The sequence below is a fragment of the Phallusia mammillata genome, chromosome 3, assembly GCF_965637545.1.
Source record: "Phallusia mammillata chromosome 3, kaPhaMamm4.hap1.1, whole genome shotgun sequence".
NCBI classification, from domain to species: Eukaryota; Metazoa; Chordata; class Ascidiacea; order Phlebobranchia; family Ascidiidae; genus Phallusia; species Phallusia mammillata.
The window spans coordinates 23,682,226-23,694,798 of NC_137254.1; the positions used below are offsets into that span (position 1 = coordinate 23,682,226).

Below are 12,573 nucleotides of genomic sequence, written 5' to 3' on the forward strand. Positions count from 1 at the left end.
CGTGAGCAAATCCATGGAAACGAAACTTCCAGCGTCGTGTCATTAGTTGGTGGTAACATAGCGACAGCATGTCGCAACAGCGCTGGCGAGCGTTTCCGCTCCCGCACCACAACTAGACATCGTCCCCGCACGACCTTCTAGCGGGCATTGGTCCGTTCGTCATCGGTTAAGACGACTTGGCACAAGAGCACAAGTCGCCACCAGCCACCGAGTAGGCGCACTCCTCGGTGTCTAGGCTCTGGTTGAGCGGGAGAACATTGATGGAAGCATGAATTTCGACGCGGAACTCTGACCACTCTTCACTAGCTGTTTTTTTGTGTTTGTGGTTTGCCGTACAGCCAAAAATCCGCGGTAATCGGAAGATTCGGCAATTTCTATCATTCAACTCGCTGTATTTATTGCTGCTATCAAGCATCTCACGAGACTGAGCCAATGTTTTTTGTTTCATTACAGACTGCGATTTTGTAAAGAAACGATTTTGACTGGTTGCGTGTGTTTAAGACGACTATATTGTCCTTTCTATTAGGTATCCAATCTATGCTGACATCATCCAAAGTTGCAATTTATGGTTTGTTGGTTTCAAGGTTAAAAGTGGTTTTTGTTTCATGCGGTTAAGGTTGTATGCTTAGTTCACAGTTACCTTATTTCCAACAAACAGAAAGTTAAATATGATTTCAATAAGAGCAGTAGCATGCTGTGTATACCACTTTGGTAAGCTATGTTATGTCACCATTTAGTGACTAGGCAAACCACCTCAACACTTAACTGCAACTACATACTTCTGCAGAAATTAAACAGGCAAAGAAACCTTTTGTTTGTGACTCCATTCTTTATGTCGTATATTGCTTATAAATGATGTCGCGTATGCCAATTCGTGATTTTTGTTGTTGAGCGTTCTTTCTACATCTCGGTGTTGTATTGTTTCTTCAAAAATGATATAACACCATTGGACATAAAAATACCTCTCTTAATTTTTTTCCAAGCGGCTATACATTGACTTGCTTCTTACCTCTAAGTGGCACTGTTTGACACCGTATGTCTTTTTCGGCATTGGCCTGCTGCATAAGAAATCTTCTTTCAATCTAGTTAATTTTACACAAATTAAATATCTGTTGGCTGGGCGTAAACTCAACAAGCAACTTCTCCGACCTTTTAAGCAGAGACGAAGTAGTTTTTGGTGTATCAATGTATTATGTGTACGTTATTTGTCGTGCGCACAAATCTAAATGCAGAAGTGCGAGAACCCACAAAAGCGGAAAAACAAGGCAAACGACTTTAACGGCGCCAACAAACGAACGAATGAATCGCTAAATATTTGTGACAGTGTCTGCAGTAACAAAAAAGTTTGCAAAAACCGTCGCTTTTTCATAATACAGCGCCGATTAACACATAATTGTAAATTAAGACAGCGGCTTTTTTCTGTTCGGCAGTCCTGAGATCAACGTGATAGAGCTCTTGATGTAAAAATCTCAATATCGTTGCTAAACTATAATGCAATAGTTTTGGCCTAAAACCTATGCGAAGAACAAAGTACAGGATTTGGTTTGTATACATTTCGTTTGGAATACAATAGTGAGGATTAGTTTGTGCATACTGCCAAAAAAGTCAAGTTAACGTCTAAAGTCATTTGGGCACGTTTGCAAGGATAGAAGTACAGTGCTGTCTGGATCTGATACCAAATCCATGCAGACAAACGGGCGCAAGATAACTTAATTATATTATTTTACTTGTATGCTAATTACAGAGAGCGAGTTAGCATAAATAACAACGAGATCTTATTGACTTTAAAACGCCGTACACAGTATAACAGCATTAGTATGTTCGTTTATAAACCTCTCAATGTAACAAAAGTCACAAACCTAATGCACGTGGCATTATCGGCAAACGCACGTCAAAGCAAGGCATAAAACTCCACGCATTAAAAAGGCGAAATTCAAAGTGCGCGCAATCCCAAAAACGGAAAACAAATTCACGCAAAACAGCCACGAAATGCATAGACGTCGCTTTGTGCCAAATCTTGCAACTCGAGCAAACCGATATGCAGAAAATATTGTTGACGCTGTGACTGCAAAGTTTTATATCTTCAGTACGTTATAGAGAAACATAAATTATAGCAATAAAATTCAACCCTTTGTTATTGCTGATATTCAGTTTGCAGGATAGACGTTTTGTTTACATTTAAAATCATCCGAGAAGTGCTCAAAAATTCCTACGTTTAGTGCATATACGAATAAAGAACGGGGTAAACTGTACATGATATAGGCTATATACGTTTGTACAGAAGTAAAACTAGCGCCTTTTTATAGTTCACAATGGGATAGCGCAAGCATTTACCACAATGTGAAAGCTTCAATCAAGTTTTATCACAAAGTGGCATATAGTAAAAACACAAAGAAAGGAAGTGCCAATGGCCAGAAAAGTGCCATATGGTGATAAACGGGGCGAACACAGAACCAGTCTGTATTGCACCGTGATAGGCAGACCCATGAATAGCTGATATATCAAGGCTGTATGGTTCTATTTGTTTCGTGTTTTATCGTAAATCTTGCATGCCTCTTCCAGGGTGGTGAGAAATCCAGGGACTCCAGTCTTTGCAGCCCAGTTTACAACCATAGTTGGTATCATACCGCGCGGATCGTCGTAGTAGTGCATAAATACTGTGGGAGTACACAGGGAAATGTTATGATATTTCAATGATTTGCATTTAATACACACAAACGTTAAATCGTAACGCGATTAGCGAATGGAAATCAAATTGAAAAACAAAAAAACTTATCATCGCAAACCTAAAACTATTTTTTATTTAATCGGCCCGATATCCAACTATATTGGCCGCTAACGTGGTAGGCAATGACATTTTGTACTATAACGGCATTTTTGACCTCAACTCAACTAACACCAAAGTAAAAGTAACAAAATTTTCTTATGAAAAGTTCGGTTCCCGACCGAACCTGATTGCACAGAAAACACAGCTTTACAAGTGATGGTTTTACAAATTGCATTAAACCGGAGGGTTTTTTAGATCCTTTTCGATTGTGACAAAAACAAGCGATTGAAAGCCCTTTAGAATAAGAGCAAATTACAATCTATTCTCGGCAAAAACCACAGTTGTAGTTTAAAAGCTTTGTCCTTACAAGCCATTATTACAAAGGCCACATTCCACGCAAGCTGCAACTACGTTACCACGCAAAGTGTAAGCGCTTGATTGGAAAACAATGTCGTTAGACTGGCAAACATGGCACCTGGTCGTTAAAAAGTATCCAGTTTGTTTCAAGTTAACACCAAGAGGCAAACCAATGCGGATTTAATAGACAGTCACATTTTCACACAGTGATACACTGCATGCCATTTTGAAAACGCCAACAGACTAAAGTGACTTCCTTACATTGAAAGTCACACTTAATACACTCGTTTCTAGGTCACATGGAACCAAAGCACAATAGATGTCAAAAACTGTACTGTGCTGTGGTATTTAAAATTCTTCAAGCAAGGTTAATTATGTAAGGTTTGGCGGTATTACAAGAAGTTCACACTCCAACGTGAATGAACCAATTATGCGACATATATTTCCTATTAACAGTAGCTGATTATTATTATTGTCGAGTACTAATTAATGTGGGGATGGCCTGATGTGCCAGTTGACAATGTATTTTGTTTTTACGCTTGTTTAAAACACTTAGATTAGAATACAGTAAACCTCCATTAATCTGGACCCGGTAGGACCAAAAAATTTAAATCATTTGTACCCTAAATTTTGTCAGAAATATACAAAGATCTAGAGATTAAGCGTATCCGGTTCAACCGAGGTTAACCAAAGACAAAATGCCGCAACAACTAGCATGATCTCTGCAACGATGTTTAATGGTGTGAATTATTAAACTGTAAATGTCACGCCGGAGACAGTTTTGACATTTCATCTAACCCAATGTGCGTTATGCACTTAGCAGGGGTGACCCACCAGCCACAAACAGATAAACTTAACGGAAATGTAAAAGATTTGAAGGGCTAAAATTTTAAAACCACAATTAGTTAATGCCACAATTTTCTTTTTTCTTCGTTACTCGTTTAACGTTTTATCTGGTGTTTACTGTACATCAATGGGATGTTTTTAAAGTGGCGATTTAAACATTGGGAATTCGATTTTATTGGGGTCACTACAATTTGTTTTGCTATTAACAAAACTGGCGTAAACAACCATTCATTAAAAGCTTAGATAAATGTTACTTGCTTGGGTCATGAAACAAACTTCAAAATCTCTGTTACGCAATGAATATCGTGTTGACAACACAGCCAAATGACGTACAACTACCATGACTGGCTTATCATAACACCACATGAATTTATGTTGCTATGATCCCCAGCAGTGGCAATTACTAACTTGCCAAGCGTAGCACAGGAAACCGCTACGATGTGATAAGGTTGATAGGACTCATGTCGGAAGTTAGATAAAGCAAGTGATCAACCTTTACATTGGTAGGCATATGTACGTGGATTTTTAAGCTAATCTAAGGCATTAAATGGACAAGGCCCTATTAATGTTGTTGTGATATAAAATTATATCCAATATGAAATTTTCATGCATTTTGGTCCGGCTTTAATGTTAGATGTTTACATTCAATTAAAAACAACATTGTGTATCAAATGCCTAATTGAACCGATATATTATGTCAAAACCACCTAGAATTCTGGTTAGTGTGTTTAGCAAGCTTTACAATGTAAAGCCACACCAAGAATTGTTGAAAAACATTTTAAAGTTTGTATTAAATGATTAGGTCTTGTGCTACGGCAAACTTTATCAGTCATGACTAGCGTAAAATCATGAGATGATACATTCAAATTGGTTATATATCAAGACAAAATGCAAATTCACAGCCACTTTAATTGTCAATCTTACATGTTTCTTGAAGTTTGCAGCATATATTGGTCAAATATATGTGATTAACAATGGTCCAAATAAACATATATAAGTGACATGCTCCATGGACAAGGTTTTGACAAATGCATGACTTGCTTAGTGTTATCTATCAGATCCACGTTATAATGTGTAAAACATAGTTGCTTCAAAAGTATTTTTCTCATAAGGCGCTAAGGCTAAGCCAACAAGTAAAAGCAAACATAAATTCATTTTGAGTCGGCTATATACATAAGGGTTTTGTTGTGATGCTTGGGAAGGGCAATAAAACAAATGTTTAACATGGGTGCGTTTATTAAATGTCGCCAGAATGGAATGTCTGTTACTAAATAATCGAGTAAGGGACACAGAGTATGAAAACCAAACACTAGTTAGTGAAGAACAAAAACTTTCCATGTGCAGATAAGTGGGTTGTTGATGAATTTTGTTAACTATGACATGGCTGTATACGTAAAGGAAGGAAGCACGACTGAGTTGTACAACTGAACAAGTTATATATCATCATACCAGTTCAGGTCATTAGCATTAAACCTAAAAACAGCCACCAACACTAGACACCAAAGTCCTAAAAATGCTACACAACCACACAGTTTTTAAATTCTCACTTTCTGTCCCCTAAGGCAATATGACCTCTGGTCAACCCACAGGGTAACAACTTCTAAAACCATGCCACTCCGAAAACAATAGTATCTCATCATCATGTTTATCCTTGCCAACAATCATAGGATTAAAATGACAAGCCTTCTAAACCAGGCAAAGATAACAATGTGTATGCCCTTTGCCTGAGGGAGATACAATTCATTCAGCAAAGGGCAAAATTTGACCTAAAGCTATCAGTTTGAACTTAGGATGTTCAAAGAAAAAAATTAGCCCATGAAAACTTGATTGTTAACAGGATAAGCAGTAAACTGTTTGATATATCCCTAATGTAATGGATATTGAAGGGTTAAAATATGCAAACCTTGTCTGCAAGCAACCATGAAAAACATGATTTCTTGTGATAAGAATGTTTGTGGTGATGGCGGCTATCCAAATATTTACTTGCATCCGCTCGCATACACACCGAAGTTTGGCGGGACAATGCAAACAGCAATTACGGTGATTAAAAACACATGTAGTTTTACCACACAGCTTTGTGACCTTAATAAATCCAGTTTGGAACATTCCTTTGCAGTTTATAACACAGCATTACAAAATGTATTTTACAAGACAGTAATAAATGGGCTTTCAAGTAACTACAACTATTAGTCTATCATCATTGTTTGTGTATATTTCAACAACACGATAGTAAAACCCCAAGTGAACTTACTTTGGGATGTCCCATTCTGGTTTTCCCTAATAACCATTGATTGCTCATAGTCTCTTACTCTGATTACACCTTTCTTTTCATCCACTTGCTGTCGTTGGGAAAGTTCATTTGCTTTGGCTGAGCTAAAAAATAAATTAGTCACATTGACATAAAATTTATCAGTGATAAAACACCGCAAGAAAAAATACAAACAATGAAAAACCTTACCGGCCCAGAATAGTCCAAACTTTCTTGTCACCATCTGTACATACATCCATTTCTCTCAAAAAAACATACTGATAAACTATTAGTCAAGGATTGTAATTGACATACATTTATTTGTAAATTAATGTATTATGACAGGTTTAAATTAGAAAAAAAAACATTTTGTAGCTGATAATTAACACACATTTTAAAAAGATGAAAAGGATACATCTCGGTTTGACATAGGCCAGGGATAGTCTACTTCCCAATAGATCACTGTTGGATTGGCCTTGCTGATATACGTCAGTTCTTAAGAAATAGAAGATGCATTAGATTTACCACATTTTTTCTGATTAAAATTGTACAATAAAACCACGAATTATGGTTCTGTTGGTAACTTGACATTTTTTTTTACCTTTAACATAGCTGTCCCAGGTTTTCCTATAGGCAATATCCATGTAAACTTCTGCACATGTTTCAGCTTTGATGTTTGCTACGCCGATTACTTTGTACTCATAGAGACCGGATGGCTGGCAATATATGTGCAAGGTATGATTGTTGAGTTGTCACAAAACTAAACTTCTATATGGCATGAGAAACAAACAACTAAAAATATTATTTTACTGTAAAACTTATGTAAACCCTTACCTGTCTCAAAAAGCGATATATTTTGATGCCATGGCTTTCTACTACAAACTCCCAACCATCCAAATCAGGATTATCCAATTCTTTGGCAGCATTCTTATACTGTTCATTTTTAAATGTCATCCTTTAATCTCAGTGCAATATAACTAACAAATAAAACACTATTGGCATTTAAGTAAACGAAGGCAGAAATTTATCAGGTATGTGTAATCTGGGCATCATAAAATCAGTTTCAGACATGCCAACATCAGACAAACTCATAAGTTCCGCACACCACTTAAATTTGCCAAAAAAAAAACAATAAAAGTTAATCACTTTACACCAAAACAAACTCCATATATTTACGGCCTTTCATGACACAAACTTTTATACTCATAACAAGAAGGCTGCACAACAACCAGTTCGTTTGCCAAAAAATGTAAAAGCACTATTGATACTATACTAACCCCTATCAATATTTCAGAAATCCATTTGACTTTAAGCTCACGATATACTGAGTATCGAATGTCTGTTGCTGTATACTAGTATAAGTACCACAAGGCAATACAAGTAACCAGAGCTTTTGTTTTGAGCAGTTATAATCCTGACTGCTGAAGTGTAAACGTGGCATAGCGACATTTAATGTGATCGAACTCTGAGGAGTAGTTGTTTTCCGGTAATTACTACGCAACGCAAGACATTACCAAATTAAACGCTACGAAACCACAATCGAAACTTGCTTAATTAGAAAACGAAAAATTTTGGCAGTCGATGGCGTCTGATCTTTTAAAACTATTAGGTCTTTCATATCTCAACGAAGCGAACGGAGAGTGGTAGATAATGGCAAAATTATGAATCCAGCCGAAGAAAAAAAGAAATCAGCTGCTTGGAACAGAAAAAATACCTACCGGGGAATATCCCTATTGTGTGAAGCATTAATTGTCACAAGCACAAATTAATTTTGTTGTTGATTAAAATTTCGAAAATTAGACACTCAAAAAAATCTTAAACCATGAAGAACAAATTGAAGGGAAGAGCTTGTTTGAGACGAAAAACTGTTAGAATCATACCACAAGCTAAAATAAGTTTCGGGGTTGATGTGAAATAAACGGTTATCTTGGTTCCAGCACTCGATTCTCACCGGTAGTGGAAGCTTTCGGTTGAGCTAAACGAATAATTAGTCAACCTCTGTACAAAACAAAAACACCTTGTTTTTGATACAGTTTGCGTTTCGTGTAGTACATCAGACAATATGTTTTGAAGTATCCTAAAAGACTTTTACTTAATATAACATACGATTCTGTTTACCTTGATGAGGAGATTTTATATTCAGATTGATTGGGTCGAAATTATTCGGCTTTTTGTTATCACGTGCGGTTTCCGTCGGAACCTTTGAAGGCAGGTTCAGTGTGTCACTTGTCCTGACTGGAATTAACTGATGTGTCTTTATTAAATGGGCTCGAAGTCATGCACATAACCAACAACAACAATATTGCACAAACGTGAATAAAACGACAGTTCGAAAAATCAAATAAATATATAAAAGTCATTAAAAAAAATCATGGAGATGTGACTAATCCAACACCAACACAGTTTTTACAAAAGCACAGTTTTAAAACATCACATATAATTAAATCACGATGCTTTTTTTTAACGAAAAAAAGATGAAGAATGATTGTGTTTAAGACTCAAAATCCACACGGAACCCAGCATTGCTCCTTGAACCTGGTGGAAAGTCAGTCGTTTTCAACCTGTTGAGCAAAAAAGCAACATATCAAAACCCGCAATGTGCCTGACCTTTATTATGTTATTGCATTTGCTTTCCAAACAAGAGTATAAGATTTGCAGCTTTCAGGGAATACCTTACAAAACAAGGGCAGCCATTTTTAGAACACAAAAACAAAACTGTTCATGTAACATGAAAAGTCGACATTTTATAACACAGAAGTTGCGACAATAACAATATCAGTGAGAAGTGCACATGGAATTTTATTTTGATTTGATCTACTCGTTAAGTCCGTGTCTTGAGTATTTAAGGGTTTAAATATCATTGCTTTTGAGAAATACTAGCTATAGGGTGTAGGTAAATGGTCCTTCTGCGTACACCAGTAGATCTACTAGCCAACTAGCCCACCATTTTTTAGCTGACTATGGTACAAACCTGATGTAGGCGCCATTCGTAGGGCTTTTCAGGTCTGTTAGTGTTCCGTAACCACAGTATGCGCTCATAAGGGGCGAGTTTATATCAGGACCACCATATATGTACAGCAGATCGTCAACGCAGTAACAACCATTGTCGCCGCACTGGAAAAAGCAAAACAAAGTGATTGTCAAATTTTAAAGCCCAGCATCCAAAAATCAGAGTATCCAGTTTATTTCAGCTCGTCGTGTACAACCATAAACAAGTTCAACCGCTAAAAGATTGAACTGTTCTGTGTATAGGTGGCATATATTCGTGTTACGATTTACAGTTAATTCGTAATTTAGCTGATTTTTTTCTGACCAATCTCATTAGTTCCACAATACGTGAGTAAAACGGTTACTAAAATTCAAATACTTTAACTCTTTTGAACAAAGTTTAGCAGGTAACACAAATATATCACATAAATCCACACAGTACGAACTGGGTGAAACGATTAAACTTTTACCACAAGCACACACCTCAAGGTAAACGTCGATAAATGTAATATGAATGGTGGTTGGTCGTCCAGCGGGTGTTCGGATTGAAAATCCACAGTCGGTGTTTGGTTGATAAGGCTGAGTAAAACATGTCTTTTCAATGCGATATATTTTAAAACAGGGCTGTGCAACCTGCGACCCACGAGTCAAATGTGGCATATTATTGAAAGCTGTGCGGCCCGTCTCGGACCTTTAGCTTAAAAAAATATCCCGTCTAAATATTTCAATGCAGTGCTAGAGGGCGGGTTGAACCTGGTGCTAAATTTGCTGTGATATAATAGTACAATCAAAATCCATTGCAAAATTATTAGAAAAGCCAAGCTGATTTGGTGCAATATGAAGTTGCGACCCGTGGTCCACTGTTGTTGAATGTTTTTGGAGAATTAATATCAAAGGTTAAACACACTTTGTTTTTCAATAAAAAAAATTTTTTTTAACAATGGCAACCACGAAAAAAAGGTACTTCTCATTTCACCCATTACTATTAAACAGGTCATTCCGAAAAAGTTTTGAACAACCTGCACGGCAACAATGATATCAACTTTAAACACATGAATACCTGTGGATACAAAGTGCTATACACACTACCGTGGTCACCAACCACAATTCCACCGCAGCTGTTGTTTGAAGAAGTGTAAGTGATGTCGTACCTATAAGGAAAGCATTACTTTACAAAAAACTAGCATCCATACGATTTGTGCCCATTATTTAACACTGATTCAGTTCTGCCCAGTACATAAATCAAACATCATTGTTAATACCCAGTGTTCGGTTTTGAACATACTAAAAAATGTCAGTCACACATATACGATTTGACAATACATTACATTCGTTGCTTTCCCATTGTTAACTTATGGTCAGTGCTTTTGACGTTATAAAAGAGTTCGTTCGAAACTGAAGGGGGTTTCAAACTGTATTTGGCACACATACCCATTTCCTTCTATGTACGGATCAGTTACAAGCTGAATAAAAACTTCGTTGGTCATAACAAACACTGGGTCGGGTATGTAATTACCGCAGAGTCGTTTTATTACCGGAGAGTCAGGTGATGATCCGTTCCTGTGCAAATACAAAAAAATGTGTTATGTATGGCTTTAGTAAACATTGCGGGACACGTTGGAACACGAATGCCTGATTTGCATTCAAGTTGATACGAGTACAGAAACTAATATCTTTAGAATGTGATGGATTGAACAATACAACATTACATAACGGTTACGAGATTAATTAAAAAGTATATTAAAAACATAAAGCTATGAGAATGCGTTTTATAACTATCATCGTATTATAGACCTGTAGAAAAATAAGTAAATTTATTTTCGTCTTTCACCATTGAGTCATGTTTCCATTCAGTTAAATCAAAGCAGTTTAATCATGTATCAATTTATTTGAATCATCGATTTGGCTGAAGATATTTTTTATTTCTTTTATAACAAGATCACTCGTACCGGATTAAAACGTAGTCAAATTCGCAATTGGGTTCATATTCAACATCAAAGTAGTTGAAGAAAAGTTGAATCTGTTGATCTTCTGGAACTTTGATGGTTAGCTGACAATCCAGAAGTGCAGCTAAAGGATCTGGCCAACCGGGACTGAAAAGAGACGGTATTAATAGAGAATTAATCACGTAAAATGTAAGTGTGTAGCAAAGTGTTCAGTACCGCAGGACTCCTAATATCAAATTCAGACCGGGGTTGCAGGCATATAGTAAAGAAAGACTTGTGTTACAATGGTAAGCCTATTTTTCATGTAATTTATTTAAGATTGGCCAAAAGCGGACAGGCTGTTATCTAAAATTGTCGTTGTATGTTAAATAGATAATTAAATCATCTCAAATTTTACTCGTCATATTCTCTTCACTAATACAGAAATTGCCTGAAACAGAATGCCCAATCCAAAAGAATCCAGTTACATATGATGTGCAAAACATCTAAAACTTTCACCACACTCAAATCATTCTGGGCCCAGTTATAAATAGCATCATCAGTACTTACTTAAATAGTTAAAAACCTTCCAGTTATATCTATTATAGTAGAATGATCAGCAGACTTTGGTAAACTGCCAAGTATCACTTTTTACCCTTTAAAACCGTCCAAAATGACACTGGGGATGAAGACTCATTTATATCTACAGTTTAAAGTCTAACCTGAACAACTGGCCATATGGTTGTATAATATCTCTCGAACATCCAGTAATTTTGTATTGCAGTTTGAAGCCAGAGCCAGTGGTACCAACGTCAGCTCGTAGGTTGACCTAAAATCCCACGATAAGGTATAACATCGAAGCATTGAAACGAGAACTTAAGTTTTTTGAGTGAATATACCTGAACAATTTGGTCGAGACTAATAAAGTCCTCCGGCAATTCTGATCCGCAGTATCTTCGTACTTGGCCATAATCACCTAAAAATAAAATGTAATGATGGCTTTAAACATGAAATGTCAATTTGAAACTACCCAACTCACGCGAGGATATTAGAAATACTGCTTATCAATAATGTCAATAAGTCGGCATAACAGACTATGTTTATTCATTCTTAAAATCTAGTTTTCTGGTTGATGGTATGGTCTATAACAAATAACTTGCATCGATATTTTCGCGAATACTTCAGATTTGTGCTTTTTAACAAACGATGTAAAAGTTCAAACATTTTTATACCGACTGCTATACGAGTTGTTTAGGCTCTTTTCGCACACAATTGTCTATTAAGCAGAGTTGTACTAACCAAGGGGCAAATCCCTTAACTCAACGTAAGCTACAGCACAGTTTGAGCCCTGGTTGGAAGTCGATTGGATGTTAAGATCTAAGAAGTTAATCATAACAGATTTGCTCTTGTCGGTACCAGCGTCGATGGTCCACCTGAATGAA

General features: G+C 36.6%; 2 protein-coding genes across 2 annotated transcripts in view; both read right to left on the minus strand.

The window, feature by feature from the left end:
- Nucleotides 1-1,168: 1,168 nt before the first annotated feature.
- Nucleotides 1,169-7,322, minus strand: LOC145218853 (phosphatidylcholine transfer protein-like). Its single transcript, XM_080086255.1, has 6 exons — nucleotides 7,053-7,322; nucleotides 6,820-6,934; nucleotides 6,634-6,713; nucleotides 6,429-6,496; nucleotides 6,222-6,343; nucleotides 1,169-2,657 (listed from the first exon to the last, which is right to left on the minus strand). The coding sequence occupies exons 1-6, from the start codon at nucleotides 7,170-7,172 to the stop codon at nucleotides 2,518-2,520; spliced, it is 645 nt and encodes a 214-aa protein (XP_079942381.1). The 5' UTR covers nucleotides 7,173-7,322; the 3' UTR covers nucleotides 1,169-2,517.
- A 1,132-nt stretch (nucleotides 7,323-8,454) lies between these two features.
- LOC145218852 (cubilin-like) overlaps nucleotides 8,455-12,573 on the minus strand; it is a 51,047-nt gene continuing 46,928 nt past the window's right edge. Inside the window, exons 71-79 of the mRNA XM_080086254.1 lie at nucleotides 12,431-12,564; nucleotides 12,031-12,107; nucleotides 11,854-11,960; nucleotides 11,156-11,299; nucleotides 10,638-10,766; nucleotides 10,267-10,357; nucleotides 9,690-9,785; nucleotides 9,190-9,332; nucleotides 8,455-8,779 (exon numbers count right to left, since the gene is read on the minus strand). Of these exons, the coding sequence (XP_079942380.1) occupies nucleotides 8,710-8,779; nucleotides 9,190-9,332; nucleotides 9,690-9,785; nucleotides 10,267-10,357; nucleotides 10,638-10,766; nucleotides 11,156-11,299; nucleotides 11,854-11,960; nucleotides 12,031-12,107; nucleotides 12,431-12,564 (991 nt within the window). The 3' untranslated portion in view covers nucleotides 8,455-8,709. The remainder of the gene's footprint in view (nucleotides 8,780-9,189; nucleotides 9,333-9,689; nucleotides 9,786-10,266; nucleotides 10,358-10,637; nucleotides 10,767-11,155; nucleotides 11,300-11,853; nucleotides 11,961-12,030; nucleotides 12,108-12,430; nucleotides 12,565-12,573) is intronic.